Source organism: Kogia breviceps, chromosome 1 (assembly GCF_026419965.1).
Source record: "Kogia breviceps isolate mKogBre1 chromosome 1, mKogBre1 haplotype 1, whole genome shotgun sequence".
Lineage (NCBI taxonomy): Eukaryota > Metazoa > Chordata > Mammalia > Artiodactyla > Physeteridae > Kogia > Kogia breviceps.
Genome location: NC_081310.1, coordinates 163,674,570 through 163,701,287, shown reverse-complemented (window position 1 = coordinate 163,701,287; position 26,718 = coordinate 163,674,570). Strand labels below are relative to the sequence as shown.

General features: G+C 42.0%; 2 protein-coding genes across 4 annotated transcripts in view; one reads left to right on the top strand and one right to left on the bottom strand.

The window, feature by feature from the left end:
* Positions 1 to 1,091: 1,091 nt before the first annotated feature.
* On the top strand, positions 1,092 to 2,442 carry TEX38 (testis expressed 38). Its single transcript, XM_059043387.2, has 2 exons — positions 1,092 to 1,195; positions 1,835 to 2,442. Exons 1-2 carry the CDS (start codon positions 1,159 to 1,161, stop codon positions 2,440 to 2,442), a joined length of 645 nt encoding a protein of 214 aa, XP_058899370.1. The 5' UTR covers positions 1,092 to 1,158.
* Positions 2,443 to 4,059: 1,617 nt separating this feature from the next.
* The window catches only part of EFCAB14 (EF-hand calcium binding domain 14), a 41,324-nt gene continuing 18,665 nt past the window's right edge, over positions 4,060 to 26,718 (bottom strand). For 2 of the 3 annotated variants that reach the window (XM_067008293.1, XM_067008292.1), the window contains exons 5-12: positions 23,252 to 23,350; positions 19,663 to 19,773; positions 17,201 to 17,305; positions 15,971 to 16,162; positions 14,210 to 14,296; positions 11,454 to 11,565; positions 10,278 to 10,403; positions 4,060 to 7,817 (exon numbers count right to left, since the gene is read on the bottom strand). In XM_067008293.1, the coding sequence (XP_066864394.1) occupies positions 7,642 to 7,817; positions 10,278 to 10,403; positions 11,454 to 11,565; positions 14,210 to 14,296; positions 15,971 to 16,162; positions 17,201 to 17,305; positions 19,663 to 19,773; positions 23,252 to 23,350 (1,008 nt within the window). In that variant the 3' untranslated portion in view covers positions 4,060 to 7,641. The remainder of the gene's footprint in view (positions 7,818 to 10,277; positions 10,404 to 11,453; positions 11,566 to 14,209; positions 14,297 to 15,970; positions 16,163 to 17,200; positions 17,306 to 19,662; positions 19,774 to 23,251; positions 23,351 to 26,718) is intronic. The other variant, XM_059042921.2, reaches the window with a different exon arrangement.

Here is a 26,718-nt window from a genome sequence, read left to right as displayed (position 1 = left end):
GTAGAGCCCAGAGTAAGTGGAACCTGGAGAGAAATCTGTGCTCATTAGTGCCCCAAGTCCCATGCTGGGGGCTTAAAGAGGGAAGTACTTAGATGGTGCCCAGAAGCTGAGCTAGGCCTAGTGGTGCAACCTTCAGGGAGGCTGACGTGGGTTTAGTTAGGGGAGGGCTTTCTAACTGAGCTGCCCATAAATGGATCAAGCTGCTTCAGGAGGTGTGGGCAAGTCCATGACCCAAGCAATTCCCCCCTTTATTAGTGCTGGGTAGGGGAGATCTGCCTCTAGGGCTCGATCATGTGCTGGGAGTTGGACTAGACAACTCTCAAAGTGCCTTCAAACTGGAGACGGTGTGATTCTGGGAAGGCAACTGAAAGAACTTCGTCACAGAGTAGGGGGTGTTGAGCTGAGCCTTGAAGGATAAGCAGGTGTTCAGTGCGGGGAGAGTGGGGAGGGGCCCTCCTAGGTGGAGGAGCAGTGTGAGCAAAGCTCCAGAGATGTGAATAAGCAGGGTCTGTTAAGCAGGGTCTGGTCAGAAGGGAAAGGTGTGTGAAGGATGGGGAGGAAGGAGAAGCTGAAAAGAGATGTAGGGCCAGATGGTGGGGAGCTCCCATAGGGCCTGATGCCCCGGAAGCACTTGCCAATACTTGTTTAAGGAAGGTAATGAAACAAAAGAGAAATTGTAAGAGCCAAGGAAGGAGGTGTTGACCACATAGCTCCCTTGAGCGGGTTGTCTCCTGACAAGTCAGTCATAGCAGACTTGACGGCAGGGCTGCCCACTGCTCTGGGTGCTCCCTGCCCAGGGATCCATCAACTGTTCCTTAAAGCCTTGGGACAAAATAAGCCCCTGAGGAATCTAGGGCCCTTTTCTGGGGGCTGCTCTGTGGGTCAGAGGTAGGGGACAGACAATTCAGAGGGTGGGTCAGTCCCTAGTAGAAGCAGTAGAGATGCACTATGCCTAGGAAACACCACTGGTGGAGTCTGTTCCTTCCATTCGACTTCACAAGCATTGCCCTTGGATGCTCAGTGTTCAGAACTCAGTGACCCACCTTTAGGGAACAATGGGGTCTGGGCATTCTGGGGACTCCTATTGGCTAGACAGATGGGTAGGTGAGCTCCCTCTCCCCAGAGCCATCGGCCAGCTAGGTACCAAGGTTTGACCTTATGGATTCCCAAAGGGAGGGCCTCAGCCTCCCTGGTGGTAAATGTGCTCCCTCCCCAAATCCCTGCCCCTTGCGTTATGCCCTAGGCTTGGGGGCACTCAGGGAAGACCTTTTGCATGGATGGGGGTGATGGCTGCCTGTGTGGAAGCACGCTAAGAGTTAGGACAGGGTTTCCTCTAGAAAACTATGGATTTCTTGAGGGCATAGACCATGTCTCTCTGACGGCCCAGAGGGGGTACCACAAATACCCCAGGACATCACAGCTGAATGGTTAGGGGTGTGGTGGAATGGGATGGGGCATTGGTGTCCCGTCGACTGGTAAACTTTTACTTTCTTGATGGGCTTTGCTTTTAGTGAGGCTTCTCATTCTGATGGATCGGATGGGGCCAGGGTTGGGAACCAGAGGCTTGAGTAACCCTGGGTAGGTCGTGCCCCTCTAGACCTAGCTTTCCTTATCTGTGAAGAGCGAAAGGTGGCCTCTTAAACTCCCTGGAAATCCTGCTTTGACGAATAAAAGAATGATGAGGCCACTCAATGAGGAGAAAAGGAAGGAATGGAGAGAGTGGTTAAGTGGAGGGAATGATTGGTGAAAGGGCTAAGGAGAGGAATGAGAAACAGCTGAGACCCCAAGCTACAGCTATCAGCCAGCTTGCTTTTTTTCTTATTGCCTTCCTTAGTGTGGGTGTCACTGTACTTTGGATTCCTGGGGCTGTGTTCTGTGATAACCGGCAGCTGCATTCTCTTTCTGCACTGGAGGAAGAACCTGCAGCGGGAAGAGCGTGCCCAGGAGTGGATGGAGGTGATGCGAGCAGCCACATTTACCTACAGTCCACTGTTGTACTGGATTAACAAGCGACGGCACTATGGCATGAACGCAGCCATCAACACGGGTCCTCCCCCTGATGCCACCAAGACCGAGACTGACACCCAGAATTCAGATCACCCGTGGGAGTTGGACGTCCCTGAGAGCAGGAGCTATGCTACTCAAGACAGCAGCCCCAAGGTGGAGGCCCCCAGCCCCCTGCAATTTGCAGTGCAGCTGATCCCACAGCAGCCCCTACCTTCCTCGGTGCTGCGGCCCCAGGCCAGCTCCCGACTCCCGATTCCCTTTTTTCGGGAGGTGCCCTTTGCCCTCTCGCTGTGTAACCTACCCCCGATGCTGATACATTCAGTCTCCTACCCTTTGGCCACCTGTCCTAAAAGGAACGTCCACTTCCATTCCCTCCCCACACTGGCCCAGGGGGACCAATGCTTAAATGCCAAGCTGTCTGCTTCAGAATTGTAGCCTCCTCTCACTGAAGATGGGAGCTGGAATATCAGGGCAGTGCAGGAAATGGAGCTGACCTCAGGGATGTGGTGCTGACCGAGAGGCCAGGGCCCATCTAGATGTCACATAATGAAAGATTTTAAAAAGTCCAAGGATCCCTTGTGTCTCATTTGCTGTTAGGAGGGAAAATGTCTGAGGGGGCACTTCACAAACCAAGCTGAAGGTCAGAGTTTCACCAATACCAATGGGAACTGAGGGTTGGCTGTGGGGAGACATGATGAACCAGTACCTGTGATGGGCTCAACATCCCTCTAAACAGTGTTTAAGAACAAAACCGTATGCCAGACCCTGGGCTAGGTACCCAAAGGCACTGCCATTCTGTGGGACACTAAGCACAGTTGCGACAAGAGTGACAGCCACTGAGGATGCATGGACGATGGTGATTGGTAGTGGCCAAAACAAGTCAGTAAGAAACCCATGAGCCACACTGCACTGCTGCTGGAATTGCATTCTTTGTTAACATCTAAGATGTATTGCGTTCTTGTGCGGTTGTCTACATTATTTCTAATACAAGAACACTGCCAAATGGATATCACGATCCTCCTCTTACAGATGAAGTTTCCAAGGGCATTTGCTGTATCATTTTTATGTTGCAGAGCAAGGTCTCAAATTTATGTCTGTCTAGCATCAAATTTCCTGATCTTCCCACCGTCTACCATGGTGTCCATTCCCTAATGATGTCTTGTTTGAAGACACTTGGAAAATGATTTATTGTGTGTGGGGGGGTGTAATTAACTTGGTTCATGGATTGGCTTGGGGGAAGGGATGGTCAATGAACCTCCTAAAAAATGTATTATTATTATTTTTTAATCTTTCTCAAGGGGATTCCTGGCCTCTCCCAAAGTTAAGATCCACTGTGTGCAAATATTAATTTTTGTACCTTCTGGAAACTATTGTAAAAGGAGAGACAAAGATAATACTCACTATTTGGTCCCAGTTCAAAGATAAGAAAACCCAGCTCTGCTCCAGGATACAAAATTTTCCCTTTCACTTTGGAAATGAGAAAATCATCTTACCATATTTGTAAATGAGCTAAGCTTTTTTCCTCCTGAGAGGAAAGGCCACCCAGATTGTGTGTGTGTGTGTGTGTGTGTGTGTGTGTGTGTGTGTGTAATCCCAGAATCTAGCGGTCATGTACAGCTATTAAAAATTTTTTTTCCTGTGTGTGAAAAAAGCCCAGCCCCTCCCTATATGACCCCTTATCTTTAAATGGATTTCAAGCCTTTCCTTTTTTTTTTCCCGAAGACATTGGAATATTTCTTGTAAACATGCTTTTATATTGAATCTCAAAATAAAAAACAGGCGTAAGTGGAACTTCTCTGGTTGATACAGAGGCAGGGGCTCACTCTTCCCTCATCCTGCTCCCTTCCCACCCTGCACATGTCAAAACAGCCTTCATTTCTTCAGGCCAAATTGGGCGGGTCTTCAGGCAGATTCTTCAAGTTACTTTCTGTCCACCATCTGTTAGGCTTTGCATTCAAAAGGAGGAAGGAGTCCATAAAAATAGGGATCAAAGCAGATTTTTTTCTTAGTAATTGGGGGGATGGGGGAGCGAGCCTTTAATCACAGACACAGTGAGAGAAAAAAGAAATGTTTTATTTAAATTAAAATTATTTTATTACTGATATTAAATTAGCAAAGCCCAAATCAAGTGATGGAAATCTTGAATTCCCTCCCTAAACAGAACCAAAATTGCTTAAACATTACCAAAATAGCTCCACTTAAGCAAAGTAGATTTACATTTCTTAATATGAGAAAACAACAAGGTAGGTTAGGTTCGTATAACAAACAGTACACGCTCTATAAAGTCTCAGGAATACCCAAATGTGTTCTGGTTTGGATATGAAAGAGGGGACCATATCAAACTGGCATTGGTAAGCAAGCCAATGAGGTGTAGCAAACAAAAGCTGTTACTAAAAACAACTCAACAGCAGGCCATATGAGTATGAGCCCATCACAGTCAAAATCTTCAACTGTGACCAGCAAGACCAACATGGGGGGCGCGGGGGGGCGCAGATGTGGTTACGTCCAGAGATATAATGAGAGGGGAAACGCCAAAGGAAGGGAGAGAAACCAGCAGCAGGTGAAGGGTGTCCACTCTTCAGCTGTGCTGTATCAGACACAATCCTAAGAGCCAGGCCCTTCTCGGCCTTTAAGACGACACTACAGTCATCCCTAAGCCAGGTTCTCTCTTCTTTTGGTTCTTCTCTTCCTATAATACATTGCCTCTCTGATTTACGGGGGAGGCTCTTTAGGTAAACATTATACCAGATAGAAGGCAAAAGAATAATAGGACCAAGAAGACATGCTTTGGGTAACTCAGGAAAGCAGCAGGAGGAGGTGCCGGAGTGAAAAGGTAAAAGCATTTGAAACGAAAACCAAAACCAAACTCACTACTACTACCTAGCCTTCCTCTCAGGGCTGAGGTGTGGTAGGTGAGGCTTGATTACAGATCGACACAAGTCATAGGTTGGATAAGTTAAGACAACTTTCAAATAAAAATCCCAAATTAATACTGAATGATATAGGCTTATGAGAATTCTTTTTTTAAGCCAATGAATATGCTCAACTTAGAACAAAGGAGTTCAAGATGTCCTACTTCTGCCTGGGAGATATGGCACTTTCCCAGGCGGTGTGGCAAGGGTACTCACAGGTCTGAGGGTGCAGCAGGAACACCTCTGCCAAATCTGGTGGAGAGAGGATGGAACCATCCAGCTGGCTCAGGGATGATGGTAGGTGGTGGACAAGCTTCAGGTGGGAAGAATGGAGGCTAAACTAAAAAGCACAGCTGATGCAAAAGAAAACTATATACGAAGAGTTAAGGTGTCCTCAAAGTATTTGCCTATGGGGCTTCCCTGGTGGCACAGTGGTTGAGAATCCGCCTGCCAATGCAGGGGACATGGGTTCATGCCCCGGTCTGGGAAGATCCCACATGCCGCGGAGCGGCTGGGCCCGTGAGCCATGGCTGCTGAGCCTGCGTGTCCGGAGCCTGCGCTCCGCAACGGGAGCGGCCACAACAGTGAGAGGCCCGTATACCGGGAAAAAAAGAAAAAAAAAAGTATTTGCCTATGAATAAGAATTTGAAACTAAAAAGGACAAGCTACATTACCCTCAAGTATACTTCATATAAATCAGTTCTCAAAAAAATACCTTCCAGGTACAGACATACTATTTATGGTACAGTACATATAAATATAGCAGTATAATTCAATTTATTGCTAGAATTTTATTTGGTTGTTACAAAATCTGCAAGGGTATATATATATATATATATATATATATATATATATATATATATATATATATATATATTAAAAGGGGGGGGAGCATGAAAGGCAGCCAGAAGAGTAAGTTATCTTCAAGTTACCTAAAGTGCCAGGCTAATTTTATACTATATTTAAACCTTTCCAAGAAAGTAAAATAGCATAGGTAGGCAAAGGAATTGTTTGAGAGAGAGAAATAGAGCGAGAAGCATAAGCCATAATGAGGTAAGCAGACACATTCATGGGAAAAGACTTCATCCTACTTTAACTAAATTTTAATATTTCTAGAGAAAAAAAAAACCAAGGTTAGCCAACACCGAGCTGAACATCATATAAAGAAAAAAAACAGCCCTTAAATATTTAAGGGTGCTCCACTGCATCCATGGCTAACAGGGCAACTTGGACAAAGTTAAAATGGAAACAAGCTTTAGTAAAGAAGTCTGAAAGCTTCTCTAGTTTCTCCCTGACTTGGCCTACAGCACAGTTAAGTTTTGCAGAGTTTTCCTTTTTGTTGCCTGAAGATTGCTTCTAAGATCAACACAGCACACACAGAGGTGACATGGAGGAATAATTCCTTCCAGTTCAGGGACCTTTAGTAGCAGGGCTACAGAAGTATTTAATGGGAGAAGTACTGCACTTGGCTTGTATTAGATTTGCTGCCATCACGTGAAGCCCCCCGCCCTAGGCCTGCCTGCCATATTTGGCATCCTCTGGACAGAAAGCCTCTAGCTATTTCTCAGCTGTAATTGTAAGGAAACCTAATATGATTTCAGGTGTTTCATTTCACAACCTTTTTGGCCTTAGTCAGCCCACAGAAGAACATATTAGGTTCTTGGTTAGGCCCCAGGTAAAATCACAAGAAGTTTCCTGGATCAAAATTAGAGGCAGAGCTTTCCTCTATAGTTCCTGAGTAGCCAGGCTGAGACAGTGGCCGAGGGACTGCAGCCCTGCCATTCAGAATGGAGACAGTATCAGAGGTGAAAGTCAGTTACGGCTTAAAGGTAGACTTGAGTGGCTGCGTGAGGGAAGATAATCTAGTTCACTCAGGGAGGAAATGTAGCTCCCACTGGATAACTTTTTATGCTCATAAACCCTGAAACAGGATTAAAAGAGAGAAAATCCCCAACCAGACTTCTCTGGTTCACAGGTTGGGAGGAGCTGAGAGGATAGACCACAGAGCCAGAATCCTGAGCCTGGAGGCAGCACCATCCCCACACCCACAGTGTCCACTCCCTAAATCTACTCCCCCAGCACCAGGCCAAACCCCATGGCAGCACCCAAAGAGGATGTCTTAAGGAGATGGGGACACAGCTTCAAGCTGCTACCAGATCAGATTAGCAATTTTTAACAGCAAGTCATTTGTTCATGTCCTGTTTCAAACCATTCTTCCTACTTCCCACAAAATACGCCCAACTCTTTCTTTCATTTTAAATATTTACAAACAGAAAAGGTCTATCTGTTAAAGGAAAGACATTTTCTGAGTCTGTATAAAGTGCAGCTAATTTAAGGCAAATTTATGCAAAATATAAAAGGTGGCTTATTCTCTCTATATACACATTTTCCAGTTTTAAAAGATAAGGTCTCCTCCCCTCAAAAAAAAAGGAAAGAGAAAAAAAGAGGGCTTGACTTTTTTTCTGGCAATTTTAAAATTAAGATCCTACTGGTTTAAGGAAATCATAGATTTCTGAATATCATAGTATAAGTAAAATGGTCTTTTTTAAGAAAATAACGTTTACATAGCTTTTTCAAACAAGTTAAAAGGTGGCAATGTGTCTGCTACTGTAGTTTGGAGGACTGGAGGATTGATGGGTAGGTAGAAGGGTTGTTTTTGTTAGCTGAGTAGATATTAGGTAGTCCAGGGCATACATCCATTTCTAAAATAAGCCTGATGAGGCTAGACACCTAAAGCTACTCTTAGCTCCAGGAATGAGTATCTTCCGTCTCCATCAGAATCAAACTCCCTCAAACGCTCCGGTTCTGGCACAGTAGAATGTACGGAGTCCCAGATTTCCTGGTAGGTCAGCTTCCCATCCACATCCTGCCCAGTCTTATGGAATAAATCCTGAAGATCTGTTAAAAAGGAATTACAAAAAAATGTATATGTCTATACATATAACTAAATTTAGTTAACAGTTTAAAAAGTAGTCTCAACAGAATTTTAAGCACTGAAAGAAAAGCTACTTTGCAGACTTTGTTCCCAAAAGGTAAAGTTTAAGATCTCACTAAATCTGAAAGACTAATTCTTGATCCTTTAAGAATGAGAGGAACACTGTAGGGCACTATCATCCCAAAATAGAATCAGTGACAGATAATCACAGGAGAAGTGAATGGACTGGCTTTCTCTCTGTTCAGGGCCTTTCTTTTAGATTTTCCAGATTTTATTCTTATGTTGAAGGGGTGGAAAGGACTGTAGAAGCCTAAAGAGCTAACTGATAGGAGCTCTGATAGCCTATAAAACAGACTACGTATGGCATATTGTCAGTTCAACAGTTGCTATATAACCTAGCAATTCCATTCCTAGGGTATGTACTCAAGAGAAATGAAAATGTGTTGTCTACACAAAAAGTTGTATACGTATGTTCATAGCTTCATTGTTCCTAATAGTCAAAAAGTGGAAACAACCCAAATGTCTGTCAACTAATGAAAGGATAAACAAAATGCAGTATATCCGTAGGATGGAATATTATTCAGTCATAAAAAGGAATGAAATATTGCTGCAGGCCACAACATGCATGCCAACCTTGAAAACATTATGCTAAGTGAAAGGAGCATATTGAAAGAAAGAAGCTTACATAAGACCACGTAGTATGATTCCACTTACATGAAACACCCAGAATAGGCAAATCCAAAGAGACAGTGGTTGAGAGATTAGTGGCTGCCAGGGGTGGGGGCAGGGGGATAACAGGGTGTAACTGTTCTCTCTTGGAGACTGACCCCCTCCCCGACTCAAGAGAGGGACCTATAATAAATACCGAGGAGGGCTGATTGTTTACACAACATCTAAAAAGGGCTTGGATGTGTCCCCACTGAATGACTTAGTGGATTCAGTCTCTAATACCAGAGGACAGTACTGTCAAGCAATTTTGTAGACAAGCCTTTGGGTAAGTCCCTACTTTTAGTCCTAAGACAACCCCAACAAAGCAGCTAAATAAAGTCTCAAAAGCTCTCCGAAAAGCCAGAAAAGCAGTGAGACACTTGTTCCCAATGCCTGCCACCAAGTGGCTAGCTGGAAAATGTTTGTGTGTGTGTACATGGGGCATGAGTTTATAGAGCATGCTAGGTACTCTATAGCAGTATTCAAATAAAAATCTGATTGGTGCCTCAGGTCATTTATAAAATGTAGTCATTCAAAAGTGTGTAAGGTCTACATTAGGGATTAAAGTATAAATGTTAAATTGGCTATTTCTTAATCTGCTCTAACAGTCTTTCCTCCTTTTATTCTCATCAATTCTTGATGTAATAATGAAGAGTAGGAGGAGGCAACTTGTGTTGCCACTAAACACAACTTAACACTTTCTTGTCTCTCCAGAAAACAGAAAAAAAAAATTGGGGACAGGGAAAAAAGTAATGGCATTTAAATGACAATATAAACTTAAGCCTTCTATGCTTCAAAAGCATTAATTGTAGCCTGTAGACAACTCATTCACTTAACAAATATTCACATGTACCAGGCACTAGGCTAGGGGCTGGGAGTGAAGTTAAATGTTATAGGTCCCCAGGAAATTACAAGGGAGTGACACGTGATGAGTGCATACACAGGAGGAGCGTAATCCAGTCCTGGCAGGTAAGAAAATGTTTCCTGGTGGAAAGGTATCTAAGCTGAGGTGAAGAGCCAGGCAGAGATAGAGTGACAGGAATGGGTGATTTTTCAGGCAGCTAGCAAGTGCAAAAACAGGAGACCAAACACCACGAAGAGGGATGGAACACACACTGTTGGAAGCAAGGCAAGCACATTTCTCTGTGAATCATATCCTTCCTACTAAAGTTTTTCTTGCTGATTTTCAGCCAAAGGACCCCTCATTTTCGGAGGGCTCTGACAAATAGGGTCAACTTTTACTTTATTTTGCTCATCTCACAGTATTGTGTTTGCTTGCTTGTCTTCTCCACTAGACTGTTATATCCATGAAGAAAGTGAGAATGATTCTTATACTGTATTCTTCTTACTGCTTACACCTGGTCTAACTAGGCACTCATTGAATGAATGAAGAAGACTCTAAAAAACATTCATAGAGAGATAATATAGTGCAGTGTGGTTAAGAGTGCAGACTGCCTTGGTGTGAATTTTGCCTCAATCAATTATTTGCCATGTGGACTTAGGTAGTTTCCCTATCAGTAAAATGGGTATAATACATGAATATTGATGGTCCCAGGATTGTTATCAGGATTATATGATATAATGCATATCAAGTATCTGGCCTATAGGAAGTGCTCAATCAATGTTAGATATCATTCTTTATCTTACAAGTTAAAAAAGTCAGAAAGTTATAACTTTGAGCATTTCCTCTATCACACCATAATATAAAAATTTACCTTCCATGCTAGAAATTCCTGGTAGGGAGACAGGCCTTAGCTGGGCAGCTTTCTCAATCTGGCCTCCAAGAGACCGTGGGAATTTTGGCAATGCTGATGGCTTTGATGTGAAACTCTGAACTTGCTCTGTAACAAACAATACAGTTTTAGATTACTAATGTGACACCAAATTAAACCAGTATTGAAGGTCCTAACCTTTTAGGGCAAATTCATATGTACTTACTTTAAGAAAAACAGCTGAGAATTAAGTAGCATAGTGACTACATGAAGTTAAAGATACGAATTGAGATGTTTTGTGGGTAAGTGAAGATCAATCGATATTATGTAACATTAAGGTTTGAAGCCATGGTCCCACTGGATGCTCTTATAGTACAAGTTAGCATTCCACATGTTTAGAGGTTGAGAGTTCAAGCTGCAAGTGAGAAAAGCATTGGGTATTTGACATCCTAGGAGCTGTGCTATGAGCCCGATCTGGGGGTATGTGCCACCAGACCAGCTGGTGCTGAATGAGTGCTAACATATGATTATGTAGCACAGTGTTAGGGCAAGGCCTCCCACTGTACTTTGTCTCTCACTTAAAAGAGAATAAGAGAAGTTGTATTGCTTTCCCCCAAATGAAAAATACTTGTGGGAGGGTAGGGGTCAAAACCAACATAATATAATGCCGTGGTTACATCCTCATAGAGCAGCACCAGCAGAGGTTGATGCACCTGCTAATATCGATTAGGTTATGTCCCTGACTAAAGCCAAAGGCCCTTCCAACCCAATGATCCCATTGTTATTTGTTAATGGTTTTTCAGAAGGACTAATATTTATTTTTAAGTAAATTTTTATGCATTTACAGAAATGAAGACTCCCGTAAACAACATTTAGGGCTGGTTTAATACATGCTACAACAGTAATGTTTTTGTCTATAATTGGATGCAGACAGCATGGAGAAGTCTATTTCCAGCTAAACATTACCCATTTTTCCCTTAATAGACTGGAGTACAAATCATGTGCAAAATGGGCTTTTTCTAAATGAAAGCAAAGTGTAGCAGCTTCATCTCAGTGAGCTCAGGCATCATTCACTCAGTGCCATCAGTCCTGCTGGAACACCTTTCCCCACTCTCTGTGTGGGAGGTGAGCTGCCCAAGCCTGCGTGAAATATTCAGAAGCCAACCCTGAATAGCTCACCTTCATCGGCAGTCTCTGGAGGCCTGCTGCTCTCAGGTTTGTTTGTGAGAGCGCTGATCAGCTGCAGTTTCTCTCTGAGCTTGGATACCTGAGAATCTGAACTATCTTCTTTCTGTCCAAAACAAAGATCACAGGAGGTTTAAGGAGGAAGGAAGACCTCATCTGATTCTTCATGATATACCCAAAGCCTATTTAGCCTGTAGTGCTTGACCCCGAGTAGGCTTCCTCTGAAGGCAATGAAGGAATGAATCAACAATTACCAGAGATATCTTCAGTACTCAGTGTTGATCAGGGCCTGGCTGGATTTGAGCCTAGACCATCAAGGGAACATTATGCTACAGATGATCTGATTCACTGTGTGCATTTGGCGGACAGGGAAGGCAAGCATGTGTCAGCAGTAAAGGAAACATACACTTGCTCAGGTGCTGTTGTGATACTCATTTCCTAAATGGGTAGGATATTGTTTTCTAGGTACTATTTCACACTAACTAAATAATTTTCCTGAATAGCTTACTTCACCTTGTGACTAGATTGCTTTAGGCAGTTTTATGCTCTTATCACCTTAAAAAAACAAAAAAGCAACCAAACCACAAGTATTCCCCCTGATCTTCCTTCTCTGCCACATGGTAATGATTCAACTGGTGGCAGGAACTGTTAGGAACATAAGGGAGCTATAATTTCTTTTTTTTTTTTTTTTTTAACTGTTCTTCATTCATTTATTTGTTTATTTTTTAACATCTTTATTGGAGTATAATTGCTTTACAATGAATGGTGTGTTAGTTTCTGCTTTATAACAAAGTGAATCCACTATACATATACATATATCCCCATATCTCTTCCGTCTTGGGTCTCCCTCCCTCCCACCCTCCCTATCCCTCCCCTCTAGGTGGTCACAAAGCACCAAGCTGATCAGAGAGCTATAATATTTCTAATTCGAGGCCTTACTTATATATATATATATTTTTTGTGGTACGCGGGCCTCTCACTGTTGTGGCCTCCCCCGTTGCGGAGTACAGGCTCCGGACGCACAGGCCCAGCGGCCATGGCTCACGGGCCCAGCTGCTCCGCGGCATGTGGGATCTTCCCGGACCGGGGCACGAACCCGCGTCCCCTGCATCAGCAGGCGGACTCTCAACCACTGCGCCACCAGGGAAGCCCCTTACTTGTATATTAAAAAAAATTTTTTCCCCTACCCTGCCTCATTCCCAGATGATATAGTGGCATATAAAAAATACAATTAATTATAAAAAGAGAGAAGTCTGGTTTCTGTGAGGTCAGTTTCTAACTGCGTAGAGCAGCGTGAAAGGTCCTGAGCCCATGTTGAGTTAGAATATCGAGCATTACACATTTCTGTTATTCAATATGTATTTACTTCTTTCTCCCCTATCCTTATTCTACCCTGTTATTGTACAGTAGATCACTCTTAGTTTATTTAGGGAGCAAAAATATGGATGTATATAGCTAAAACTATGTACTAAATGCTTGAATAATTTATGGCAAGGAGAAATTACATTTCTTTTGGACACTTAGATGAGGTAGGACAAACGGACTAATACACTGCGGTAAGAGTTAAAAACACAAAGTGTCAGAAAGTAAAGCCAAAAAATTCAGGCAAAAATGTGTACTAGCTCTATTTTATTCTGATATTTACTGTCAAAATCTGAACTGTTGCTGAAATCATTACTATTTTCCAATAGTAACCACCCGTTACTTTTTTTGTGCTTGAACATTTTTATATGGGTCTTAAATTTTTCTTGTCATTCTCTAGGTGAAGATAAATTTCTTTGGGGGTAGCAGCAGTTAGAAAACTCAACAAAAGCCTAGCTTATAAAGCACTAAAATCTTAATATATGTGATTTTTATCCAGACAATACAAAACTGTTAAGGAAGAACAGGTCTAGATGCAAAGCATTACATTGAAAACTGCCTGACATACGGTTCATTTCCAAGTTCATTTCCTGTGAACCCTATCCTGAGCTCATCGAATGCAATGTGCATCTGAAATGATATTTTAGTTGCTCAGTCACAATCTTTCTGGCTTTTCCTTTACTTTAGCCCAGATCTTATAATATTAAACAGTACTCTAATCACAGAGAATGCTGAAAGCAAACTTTCTTTCCTGGGATAACAAAGCACATCACAGACTACTTGTCGTATCTTGACAATATGTCTGGGAAGAACAAAAAAAGGGAAGGTACAAGGTGAAGGGAACCGGCTGAAGCTTAAAGGGACTATGTATGTACTGAGACTGCAATCTTTCTTTTCCCCCTTCCATCCCCCCAAGAGTCTGTAATTTTAAACATAAGATATAATTTTTAGTTTAGACACCATTTTTAGATTATCTATCATCATTAGTACAGAAAACTTACTGTCTTAGCTTAAAAGTCACTTCCTTAGGGAAGCCCTCCTGTTCTTCTCTGTTAGCACTGTTATACCCTATACCTTTCCTTTGTAGCACTTATCATACTCGTGATTATCTGCTCAATTATGTGTTAATGATCTTCTGGCTGATGGACTTTGAGCTCCACCAGAATAGGTGTCACGTGTCTACCCTGCTCACTGTGGTCACACCAGCTCCTAGCAAAGAGCTGGGCAAGGGGCAGGTTCCTGAAAAAGTATTTGCTTATTTACCAATATACTAATTTACTAACTACTTTGTCTTGAAGTTTCAAAAAAAGACCAAAGTGCTCCCTTCGAGAAAGAAGCAGGTGCTCATGCATTTATTCTTACTTCAGAGAAAGCCTCCTATTATTTACCTTTGTGCTCTGGGATTTCACTGACTCTGTTCTGTTGGTCACTTGATGCAAAGACTCTCTCTTCAGAGTGGCAGCTCTATCATTTATCTTAAAGGGTAAAAGGAACAAAACAAGAGAAGATTAAAGGAAAACATTAAAACTTAAACAACATCCAGCATTTTAAAAACAAACTGGCCAAACTTATTTAAAGGGTCTAGATATACAACTGATTCACTTTGCTGTGCACCTGAAACTAACACAACGTTGTAAATCAACTACACTCCAATAAAAATTTTAAATAAATAAATAAATAAAGGGTCTCAGAACACTTTCAACAGAAAACCAGCAGGAGAATGAGAGAAGAGAGGGAGAAAGGCCTCAGAGAGACAAAGTTGAAACTGGTGCTTCTAGTTTCCGTCACAAACTTTAAAATTTTGAAGTATAAAAGGCAAGAGGACTTCCACCCAAAACCATGCTGGGTATGATGCTGCTGGAAGAAACAGTAGGACAGATGGCACTATTAGCAATTTCCTCTTCTGGAAAAAAATAGGGTGAGGAGGGGAGGGACAGTATGGAGAGTTTTGGGGCTGGTGAGTTTTCACTATAAGCCTTGAAAACCAACCTTCAAGCCCTAATACTCATCAAATCACCCAAAATTCGCAGTCTCTACCGTACTCAGTTTAGCTAAGTTCAAAAAGGCTTTTAAAAATAAGGCTCCTTTAATCTTCACAGCTTTGTAGTAAATTACACACCCCTGTAAAGGAGAAAGAGGAGCAGGTCCTCTTACTTTACCCTCAAAGCCAAGGCTGGGCAACTTGCCAGGGCTCCACTGTAGCAGAGCCAGTTCAAAGGCTGCTCCCTATGTGCCAGAGCTTGACTTTACTTGTAGGCTTGCTTCCAGCTTTGGTAGTTACTTGATTTATACAACTTACAAATTTATACAATTTATACAGTTACTTGACTTATACAATTTATACAATCTCCTGTATTTGGTTTCCATTTTTGTATGCCTATGTCTTTGCTGTATGAAATCTTTAAGAGTGGGGCTTGCAGCTATTAAAAAATAACCCATGTGGATTCCAGAACAATGTATATGTGAAAGGTGATTAAAAGAAACAACCACCACATCTTATTTGCAATAACATGAAAACCAGTAAACCATACGGTCTGTCAGCATCAGTGACTTAGTACGTCGTTCAGGTTCCTCTTATGTAAAATGAGAGGACAGACTCAATGATCTCTTAAGGGGAGGAGCTGGTCTGACTGATTTGCCTTAAATAGCTTTCCTGACATTATCTGCAAGGGGATCTCCCTCACATGCCCATGAAACAGGACAAGTCTGAAAGCCGAGTCTGGGCTTAGAGAAATGACAAAAGATTCTCTAGTTATTGTCACTGTCATTGTTCCCACCCTTAATAAATTAAAAAAGTAAAGATCAAGAAGACCTCCCTTGGAAATATGTGCCAGAGCTTCCCTACCAGATGAGTCACTGGTAACATAAAAGGAAGCTTGTCGTCTCTGCCAACTACTTGTGGTGAGGCCTTGGCAAGCAACTGAACCTCTCTACATCTCTCTTCCAAATCAGGACTGACATCGTCTGTGCCATTCACATCACAGAACTAGTGTAAGGATTAAAGGAGACAAGGATTAAGCATAACACAAATGTGGAGCCTCTCAAGTATCCTAGAAGTCATGGTCTGAAAAGGTTGTGGAATGTCATCCATGTACAGACAAAACACAGTGCAACAAAGAACATGTCACAAAAGACGTGAAGAGGCTTACCATGCTGAAGGACAGGTTCGCTTGCTTTTCTACCTTGCTCATAGCAACCAGATCTCTTTCTATCAAGTTGACTCTCTGGGTAAGATTACTGACTGTCTCATTCATCCCCTCGAGTTTAAGATCATTCTCTCTCTGGTACCCCACTAGGGCACTGTTTACCTCCTCTAAAAAGTTGTGGAGGTACAGGATATCCTGGAGTGGAAATAAATCAAGTTGTGGAATCCAGCTAAAGACATGTACTAGACAAGCAGGCCAGCAGCACTGAACAACCATTATTACGTCAACTTATTGAAGTAAACTCCTTTTCCTGCTCTTGAGCATTGATCGTCAGTCTCTTTTTTGTCCCTCCACTCTGAACTGCTCCCAGTTTACTCCCTCTGGAATTGTCTGACCTCAGTTAGACAGGAGGGGGAAAGAGGGAAGAGAATGCCAACATGATTCACCCTCTGGTCCCAGAAAGCTGAGAGCTTGGCAATTGATTTCCCAATGTTTACCTCACCTGCTGGGGAGAAAGCCTGCTGGGTTATTGACTGAAACGCTCATTAACCTAATTTGTCAGAACAAAACTACCATAGAAACAATACCAATCACTGAATTGGCTCATGTAGCAAAACCATAACAGGTAGTGCATTATTTAGTACAAGATTCAATTAGTTTTGACATTCGCCAGTACTGATTGCTATTTAGAAAGGAATGATGATTATAGGCTTTAAAAGGCATTAAACTCAGGACAGGAATTCTTCTCAGTGAAGATTTCTTTTACTCTTTTTAATGTGATTCCGAACTCATCCTTTTCCCTCCTCTGGTCTTTAGAAAATCTTGATTTTTCAAGGATATGCTTTCTAATGTTCTTAGTATTTACTGTGACCCAAAACAGCCATCACTTTGAATTAATCTGCTATCCATCCATCTTTCACTGGCCCAGATTGCTATTCAAAAACTGTTCAAACACAGCTTCAGGATAATCTGGTCACTTTATGACTTTCAAGATGTGAAAAGGAATTTACTCCACTGATCGACATGCAGGGAGAAAAAGCAGACTGCCAAGGAAGACACAGGCAGCACACTGGCTCCCTGACAGAGCCACACACACCCCGCCTCTGCTCGGCTCTCAGGCAGGCAAACGTGTGCGTGAGATGCCTGCTCAGGGGTCGCAACATGGAGCCTACGCTACTCAGGCCGCCTCCAGAGTCCACCGGTCACAGGGAGTTAAGCCAGAGTCAAAAGTACCTGTTTCAAATTCTCACTCTGGGTTTCACTGTCAAGTTCAGATGTAGCTGAAGGTGATGGAATGATCTGGTTGCTTCCACTGGTTTCCTTTAAGGCGTGCTGATTCTGTGAACAGGAATGAAGGTTGGTACAGGCAATAAGTAATAACTAAGTCTACTTATCCATCAGGGATGGTCCTGGAACATTCCAACTTCTCACAGGTGGCATCCCCAGATTAATCAACAAGTATTTCCCAGGAGCCTTGGTAATGACCAATCCTGTGCTAGGCCTGAGGGCACCAGGTACTTCTGGGGATCCCCAGCCTAAAGCCTAGACTGGATCAGCAGCGCCCAGACTGCGTCAGGGAACTGAGGTCCTCTGTTTCTCAGTCTCTGAATGGAATGAACTCCCTAGAAACCAGGCCTCCTCTCCCTATCACCTGTACTCCCGGAGAAACTATACAACCACTATATCTCCCAGGACCAACTCAGTCTGAACCTAGTTAGCGTCATTGTTTCCCCAGGACTAAAGAGATTTATACATTCAGAGAACAGCCAGACAAGGAACCACTGGCTTTGGGCACTGAGCACAGTAACCAACCATGTACATTATTAGTTTTTCAGTTTGTACAGCACATGCCAAGAGTTACAAGGGTTACCCTTCCTTTCTCATCCCCTTCCCATGGCTCAAGTCTCTCCTGGCGGCGACTGAAGTATAACATGCTTACATACACTTTTCCCTCTAACGGAAAAACTTTGTATGGCTTATTCAGTAGGAGGATTACCACTGGCAACCATGGAAGTTTAAAAGATGCACATTTAATGATAACAGGATGCAACTGGTCAAAATAAATTGTTTTCCTTGAAATCTGAAATCCTAGACGTTTATGTCTAGGATTTGTCTACTCTGCTTTTATAGGAAACAAATGGTAACAATAAAGAGAAGAGGAGAGGATGAGAAAAAAAAAAAAACCCATGGTTCTGTAAAGTATTAATTTTTGAGTTAGTAAAAAGTATTTTAGAAAATAATTACTTTGAGAAAATGCTCAAGCTATTAAAATAATAATAATAATAATAATAATAATAATAATAATAATAAAAGAACTGTTGTGTTAGAGAAGTCTTTATTATCATGGATCACACAGTTACTCAGTGGCAGAGTTGGAATTAGAATCCAGGGTGTCTGGATACCTAGATCAAGGCTTTTTCCTCTGGGCCAGCCCCACTAAATAAAAGTGAGGAGTATTTGTTCTGAAGAAAATGAAAAACCCTCCTTTCTAGAGCTCTAATATGGCCCAGGTCTCCTTGGCACAAACTGCCCAGTTTAAACTTGAAACTCCAAAGCTTGAAAAGAGCATGTAGGGCAGATCTAGAAATTGGTGGAGAAGCTAGGGAACTTTTGTGTGCCTTGAACTGTCCTGATTTCACATATGTATAACTCATCTCTCCAGCAGGACAGCGAGGGCTGTGCCATCCTTTTTCACCCTTCATAAATCTTTCATGGAGCTGAGTATCCATTAGGAGATTAATTAAGGCCTCTGAATGACTGCAGACAGCTTACATCTGCACAGCATTAAGCAATGGTTGAAAACAATTCCTGAGCACTGCAGGGGTTTGCTTCTGTCTCAGTTATCTGTTGCTGTATAATAAATCATCCCCAGGGACTTCCCTGGCGGTGCAGTGGTTAAGACTTTGCCTTCCAGTGCAGGGGGTGAGGGTTTCATCCCTGGTTGGGGAGCTAGGACCCCAAATGCCTTGTCGCCCAAAAACCAAGACATAAAACAGAAGCAATATTGTAACAAATTCAATAAAGACTTTTAAACCAGTCCACATCAAAAAAAATAAAAAACATTTAAAAAAAAATCAACCCCAAACTTTGTGGCTTAGAACAAGTTTATTATTTCTCATGATTCTGTGGGTTGACTGGGCTCAGTGGGGGTGGGGTGGCTTCCTGTTCCCTGTGGTATAGGATGAGGTCACACACGTGGCTGTATTCAACTGCGAGACTGGCTGAAGCTAGAACACCCAAGATGGCCTTTCATCCTCTGGAGCTCCTCTTTGCTTTGCCTCTAATCATTCCCAGTCTAACAGCCCTGCCCAAATTGCTGATCCACAGAACAGTGAGAAATAATAAACTGTTGTTTTAAGCCACTAAGTCTTAGGGTGATTTGTTATATAGCAATAAATAAGACACTTCCCCACTCCCCTTTCCTTCTTTTCCATTTTCCCTCCTACCCATTCAACTCTAAGGACAGTGTCTTAGTGCTGTATCTCCTCTACCACGTTGGCAAAAGCCTCAGCTTTTAATCCTATCTACCTCAATTAATAGATTGCAGTAAAATCAATCAACACTGCTTATTCTATCTTTTAAAAAGGTGCCTGTGGGGCCTGTTTAGGTAAATGGAAAGTTGGTATCACAAGATTACACAGAAAAGGGTAGGCAGGAGTATGCTGACTTTCTACAGCATTTGTAGATTTCCGTACCATATCACTCTGCAGTAACTCCATGGTTTTCTTGTGTTCGTCCACAGTCTTCTGTATTGCCTCCACAGCAAGATGGACGCTGTTTAAAGTATTGCCAATGGAAGCTACACTCTGAACAGAAACATGTAGTAGGGTCAGTGTTTTTTCCTTTTTAAAAATTTTTAATAACTTTACTAAGATACAACTGAGAAACAATAAACTGCACGTATTTAAAATGTATAACTTGATACGTTTTTACATATATATATATATATATATATATATACATACACACCTGTGAAACCATTACCACAATCAAGATAATAAACATTCATCACCCCCAAGTTTCCTCATGCCTCTTTGTAATTCTTCCCTCCCTGTTCCCAGGCAACCACTTTCTATCACTATATATATATATATATATATATATATGTGTGTGTGTGTGTGTCACTATCTATCTGTCTATCTATCCATACACTTATATATATAAGTTTGCATTTCCTAGAATTTTACATAAATAGAACAGTGAGTGAGCCTGTATTTTTTTTTTTTTTTTTTGGTATGGCTTCTTTCATGTGGCATAATTATTCTGAGATTTATGCATGTTGTAGCTACTCAGCATGTTGTGGAGTAGCATTCCATTCTACAGATACATCACCTTGACCTGTTGATGGTGTTTTAGGTTTTAGGTTGTTTTCAACATTTGCCTATTACAAATAAAGCTGCTATGGACATTAACGTACAAGCCCTCATGTGGGCATATGCTTTCATTTCCCTTCCTCATCAGCTTTCTCGGTATCACAATTCCTAGGAGGTGAATGGCTGATCATATGGTAGATGCAGGCTTAACTTTTTTACTCCATCTCCTCATCAATACTGGTATCCTCAATCTGTTCCATGTTAGCCATTCTAGTGGGAGTGTAGTGGTATATCGTTGTGATTTTACTTAAACACTGACCTAATGGAGGATTATTTCAAATATCTTCGAACTATGAACTCCACGTAGTTTATACTGACACAATTAACCAGAAACTACACATACACACACACATAATTTTCATAGAGGAAAGCCAGATCTTTCTTTAAAAACAAAACAAACCCCCCCCCCCCAAACTAGTTTATAAATCTGGGATCCGTAGATAAAGTTCTCCCACAAACTGCCTTTATCAAGCCCTGCAGGCAGATGGCCAGAGCTATCATTGTAGACTGTCACTCTCAGGAGCAAATGACTTTGAGTGAAAATGGGTGGAACCATTTTTGGCCTTGGAAAACCCAGCATTGCAGAGATGAAGGGAAAATTCCATTTGGCAGCATGTGTTCTTCTGCTTTAGAATCCCATCGGTAACTACTGAGTAGAGTTAGATATGGCTAGTAGCTTACTTGCTTTCATTAGGTCTAAGGAGCCCAAGTGGATTGCAGACTTAGAAATGTAATTCAGAAACGATCTTTTAAAACAGGCTGGTCCTAAAGGAACATCTAAAAAAGTGTTACTAATTTGATAAGTTTTGGTCTTTCATTAAGATATCCTGACAATTTTATAGTGTCCCATTAGTATTTTTAACCAAGGGTGGTTTTATTATACTGATAGCCAAGAATCCAAGAGAAAAAGAAATGACATTTTCAACATTAAAAAAAAAATTACATGAGATACATTGAAGTTAGGTTTTTTGAGATGACCTACCACTTCAAAACTGAGCCACCTGTAATAAAAGTAGTGCCTGACATTATAAATGCACAGATTTGCAAAGAGACAACATACTGGGTAAAAGTCTCTAAGCTGGGATTTTGTCTGTGTAAGCTCTGTTGTTACAGAAGCTACAAGCATTCAAAGACAACCACTGTTAGAGAATCCTCACTGGCTGGATGCATGAGCCCATCAGGACACAAGAAGATAGTAAGCTCTTGTTTAAGATTTTTTTTTTTTTTTAAGGAAGCAGCTGACAGAGCCATGTGAACTCTAGAGCAAAACCCTGAAACTAGTATTCTCACCAATTGCAAAGTGCCTGGCACATACTGGAGGAAGCCCCACAAATGTTTGTTGAATTAACGAATGCAAGAATAAACCAATTTCCTTTTTGAATGCAAGACTGCCAGAGTTGCTTCTGTATTAAAAGCTACAGAGACCTACCTTTTACCCCCACTTGACCCTTAGGAATAATGGCAAAAACAGTCTGGCCTCATCAAAGTTGTCCCAACTTTTTTTTTTTAAGTTGTAAGCAGATGACCATTTGGGACAAACAGCAGACTATAGAGACTGAGCACACACACGTGGTGTGGCTATAAAATAACAAGTTTTGTTTCTGGCTTAGGAATTTCTTACTCCTTTGAGGAAACAATTTATGTTTATAGAGCCTGGTATATAACCAAATCAAACTCACCACACACTGACTTTTTAAAAAAAATTTATTTATTTTTGGCTGTGTTGGGTCTTTGTTGGTGCGCGCAGGCTTTCTCTGGTTGCGGCGAGCGAGGGCTACTCTGTTGCAGTGCGTGGGCTTCTCATTGCAGTGGCTTCTCTTGTTGTGGAGCATGGGCTCTAGGTGCCTGGGCTTCAGGAGTTGTGGCTCACGGGCTCCGGAGCGCAGGCTCAGTAGTTGTGGCACACGGGCTTAGCTGCTTCGCAGCATGTGGGATCCTCCCAGACCAGGGATCGAACCCATGTCCTTTTCATTGGCAGGTGGATTCTTAACCACTGCGCCACCAGGGAAGCCCCCACACTGACTTTTAAAAGCCAAAGATTCTAGATTTGATACCCATTGTTTGGGGTTCCCTGCTCCAGAATCCCTCTTCCACTTCCTGCTACAGGGCCTCATATGGCTTGTGTGCCCATTAAGCCCACTCTTTTCCTTCCATTCCCTACCCACTCTCCCCACCCAGCTCTAAAGATCCCAACATATTCTTCATCTGGTTGGTTACTGCCTCCTGCTCTAGGCTGAATCTTAGGGATCAAGTAAACAGAAATTCTAAAGTCATGTTTGCCTAGGCCCTAGAGTCTAGGGCATATACCTAAGAGTGATTTGCTTAGAGGGTGTGTCTCTCTATCTTTATAAAATAATATATATTGTTTTCCAAAATGCTTTTTACCAATTTATACTCCCAGCAGGAGTGTTTGAAAGTTTCCCTCTATCCACATCCTTGCCAGTACTTATCACATCCTGAATTTTTATTTTGCACTTCCCCAAATTATCTTTTTTTAAAAAACAAAACCAACGAAAACAAACAAAAAATCCCCTCTTTCTCGATCATGGCAAATAATAGCAACTTAGAGCAACTCTCATGTACAATTGCTCTGCTTTCATAAAGACATTGTGGATGATGAACTGAAAAGGCAAGTAATGAAAAGCAAACCCACGCATGTTAACACAAGAGTCCCAGCAAAGCAATCCTGGGACTTGGAAAGCCAAATAAAAAGGTGTGAATCCATATAAACCATAGCTAAAACCATCTGTTGCAAATTAAAGGCCCAACTAACCAGACCAAAGCAGAGATGTCTTGAACTCTATTACTGTCCTCTTGGAGTAGCTGATTTCAAATGTCAGCCTTTCAAAGAGAATTTGTAAGAAGACAGAATTACAGTAGGTTAATTTCAGTGCCCATACATAGCACTTACCTTCTGAAGTCCCTCTACAGTGGCAGGCAGGCTAATTAAGTCTGCAGCTGACTTGACATTGGCTTTGAGGTGGTTTACTGCAGAAGTCAGCAGAGAAATCTGAAAGGAAATGAGTAATAAACAATGAAAACAGAACTTGTAGAACAATGACTCCCTTCACCCACTCTACAGCTGATGGTGATGTCAAGCACCTTTGGATATCATGCGATTCTGTGATCCAGACATTCTGCCCGGTCAGGTCACAGGAGTAGAAGAACTCTGCAGAGTACCTTGGATAGACTTGAGATGTGGGAGGAAGCAATAACACCCCTTCTCTCCCTGCCCAGTTTAAATACCAGTGCCAAGGAAGGAAAGGCAGGCATTATTCTTTACCCTACTCCTGGCAGCTACAAGATGCAAAAATCTTAAATTACCCAAAAGATGCAGTAATTACAACACAATCCTTCAACAACTGGACAGGAAGAAAGCTAATGATCAAGGACCTCTGAAAGATTTTATTTTGGTAAAAAATACCACGTCAGTTATTTGCTGAACTTTTGTTTCTGCCCAAGTGGGAACATACATTATAAAGTAAAAGCCCAACATCACAATATACAGTTGACAGCAACTGAACCCTGACAACTTGAATGGCACTTTCAACTACTTGGGGATTTAGTTTTGGTTTAACAATGTGATTAATATTTCAAACTCAATAGCTCAACCAAAGCACTACTTTGTACCCTGAAGGGGCTCAATAAATACCCATTAACTTGCTGGCTGACTGATATACTGAATGTATTAAAATAGGCATTGAATCAAAATAAAAAGTATCTTCCCTTCTGCTATTTATGGGTAAAATTCTAAATAGCTGCACTTCTCTCTAGAATGAGGACTGGTGGAACCTGTGTAATACTCAGTTTCAGGTTGCAGAGATCATATTCTAAAAACCTTGCAATGTGTCTCGCAACTTGGTTCCATACTGCTTTCCTGTCCCAAATTCTAGGATAAGGACACAGATCTACCAATAGCAATTATATTCAGAATGGCCTCACAGAATAACCATGAAAGTTTCTGGGCACTTGTGACATGCCTAACCCTGTGGTAGGCATCAGATGGATACAAGACAAGGTAAACCTGATCCCTTATTCTTTTCTTCAACAAATGTCTGGAAGCTTCTCTGTGCCCAGAACTGTGGAGAAAGTGGCAAATAAGACCGGGAGGTTTTGTTTTCATGGGGCTTACATCCTGGTAGGAGGTGACAGAAGAACAAAGAAGCAAAGTATTAGATAGTAATAAGTACTGCGTACAATATTTAAAGAGAGCTCCTGGAGTGAGTAGCAGCATGTTCTGAACAAGGGAGTGCAGTGAGGAGCCTTGTAACTCTTTTCCCTCTTTCCTTTTAGGAGGGATGTGTTCAGGGGCGTCAGACCATTTTCCTTCCATTCATCCACTCATTCATTCATTCCTGCAACAAATATCTATTAAGCCCTATTTTATTCCAGTGGTAAACAACACAGATGTCAGTGATCTTTGGTGTTTACATTTTAGTGCAAAGAGACAGACAATTTGATATAAGAAAAATATTAGATAGCGGGATACATTAGAGGAAAATGAAAATAAGGTGACTTCTGTTTACAACAGCCAGGACATGGAAGCAACCTAAATGTCCATCAACAGATGAATGGATAAAGAAGATGTGGCACATATATACAATGGAATATTACTCAGCCATAAAAGGAACGAAACTGAGTTATTTGTAGTGAGGTGGATGGACCTAGAATCTGTCACACAGAGTGAAGTAAGTCAGAAAGAGAAAAACAAATACTGTATGCTAACGCATATATATGGAATTTTAAAAAGCGGTACTGATGAACCTAGTGGCAGGGCAGGAATAAAGACGCAGACGTAGAGAACGGACTTGAGGGCATGGGGAGGAAGGAGAAGCTGGCATGAAGTGAGAGAGTAGCATTGACATACATACCCTACCAAATGTAAAACGGATGGCTAGTGGGAAGCTGCTGCATAGCACAGGGAGGTCAGCTCGCTGCTTGGTGACGACCCAGAGGGATGGGATAGGGAGGGTGGGAGGGAGGCTCAAGAAGGAGGGGATATGGGGATATATGTATACATACAGCTGATTCACTTTGTTGTACAGTAGAAACTAACACAACATTGTAATGCATTTATACTCCAATAAAGATGTGAAAAAAAATAAAATAAGGTGACTTGATGAGTGATTGGGTAGCTACTTTAGATTGGACTGCCAGAGAGGGCCTCTATTAGCAGATGAAATTTAAACTGAGATCTAAATAATAAGGAATTAACCAGAGAGAGAGATAAAAAGAAGTACATTTCAGGGCAGAGGGAATTGCTAGGGCAAAGGTTCCAGTGTGGGGGAATAGCTTGGCATATTGGAAGAACAGAAAGAAGGCCTGGGGCAGGAGCAAAATATGAGTGAGAAAAGGAGAGGGAGAGGGGGAGGGGAAGAGAGAGGAGGAAGGAGAGGCAGAGGGAGGGGAGAGGGAGGGAGAGGGAGAGGTAGAAGTGGATAGGTAACATTAAAGAAACAAGTACTAAATGTGATACTGAATACAGTCTAAGAAAATATTAGCACAGGTTTAAAGGGACAGGCTTCACTGAAGCAGGACTCAAATCAGACTCTGATAGAGAAGTAAGAGTTTTATATATAGAAATAAATCAGCTATCCTTTCTAGGTTAGAAGGGTGAGTGTGGCATCAGGGAATAGATAGGGAGCAATAGCAAGAATAGGGCCAGGAATACTTTTCCTTCATAGCATTTCTCAGAGTGACAATGATTTATTTATGTGTGTGATTTTAAATTAAGGTTTCTCTCCTCCATTAGACTGTAAGCTCCATGTCATCAAGGACCATGTCTGTTTTATTTTCCATTACACATCTGACACAAAGACAGGCATTCAATAAGCATCTACCAAATGAATAAATGGCTAAGAATGAACACTCTGTGTCTGGGATGGACGCTGAGAAGGGTAGTCCAAGCAGAGTAGAGGGTAGAGTCTAGGAAGTAGGAGATATGGCTACATAAGTGTGAACTCATTTTCCTCACTGGTAGCATGGCATAACAACAACCATCTCATAGGGACGCGTGATGGTTTTAAAATATGTCCACAAATTCTTTGATAGTCCTCCCTTCAAGAGGTGGACACTAATTCCCTTTCCCTTGAGTGTGGCCTGCACTGAGTGTCTCACTTTTGGCCCACAGAAAAAAGTGCAAGTGACAACGGGCAACTTTGAAAACTAGGTCATAAAAAAGCACTGTCTTCCTTTTTGCTCTCTTTTGGATCACTCACTCTGGATAAGCCAGCTGCCATGTTGTGAAAACACTCACGCAGCCCCATGGAGAAGCCATGGTGGGACAAACTGAGACCTCCTGCCAACAGCCATGTGAGTGAGGATGCTTCAGTCCCAGTCAAGCCTTCAGATATGCAGCCCTGGTTGTATATCTTAGCT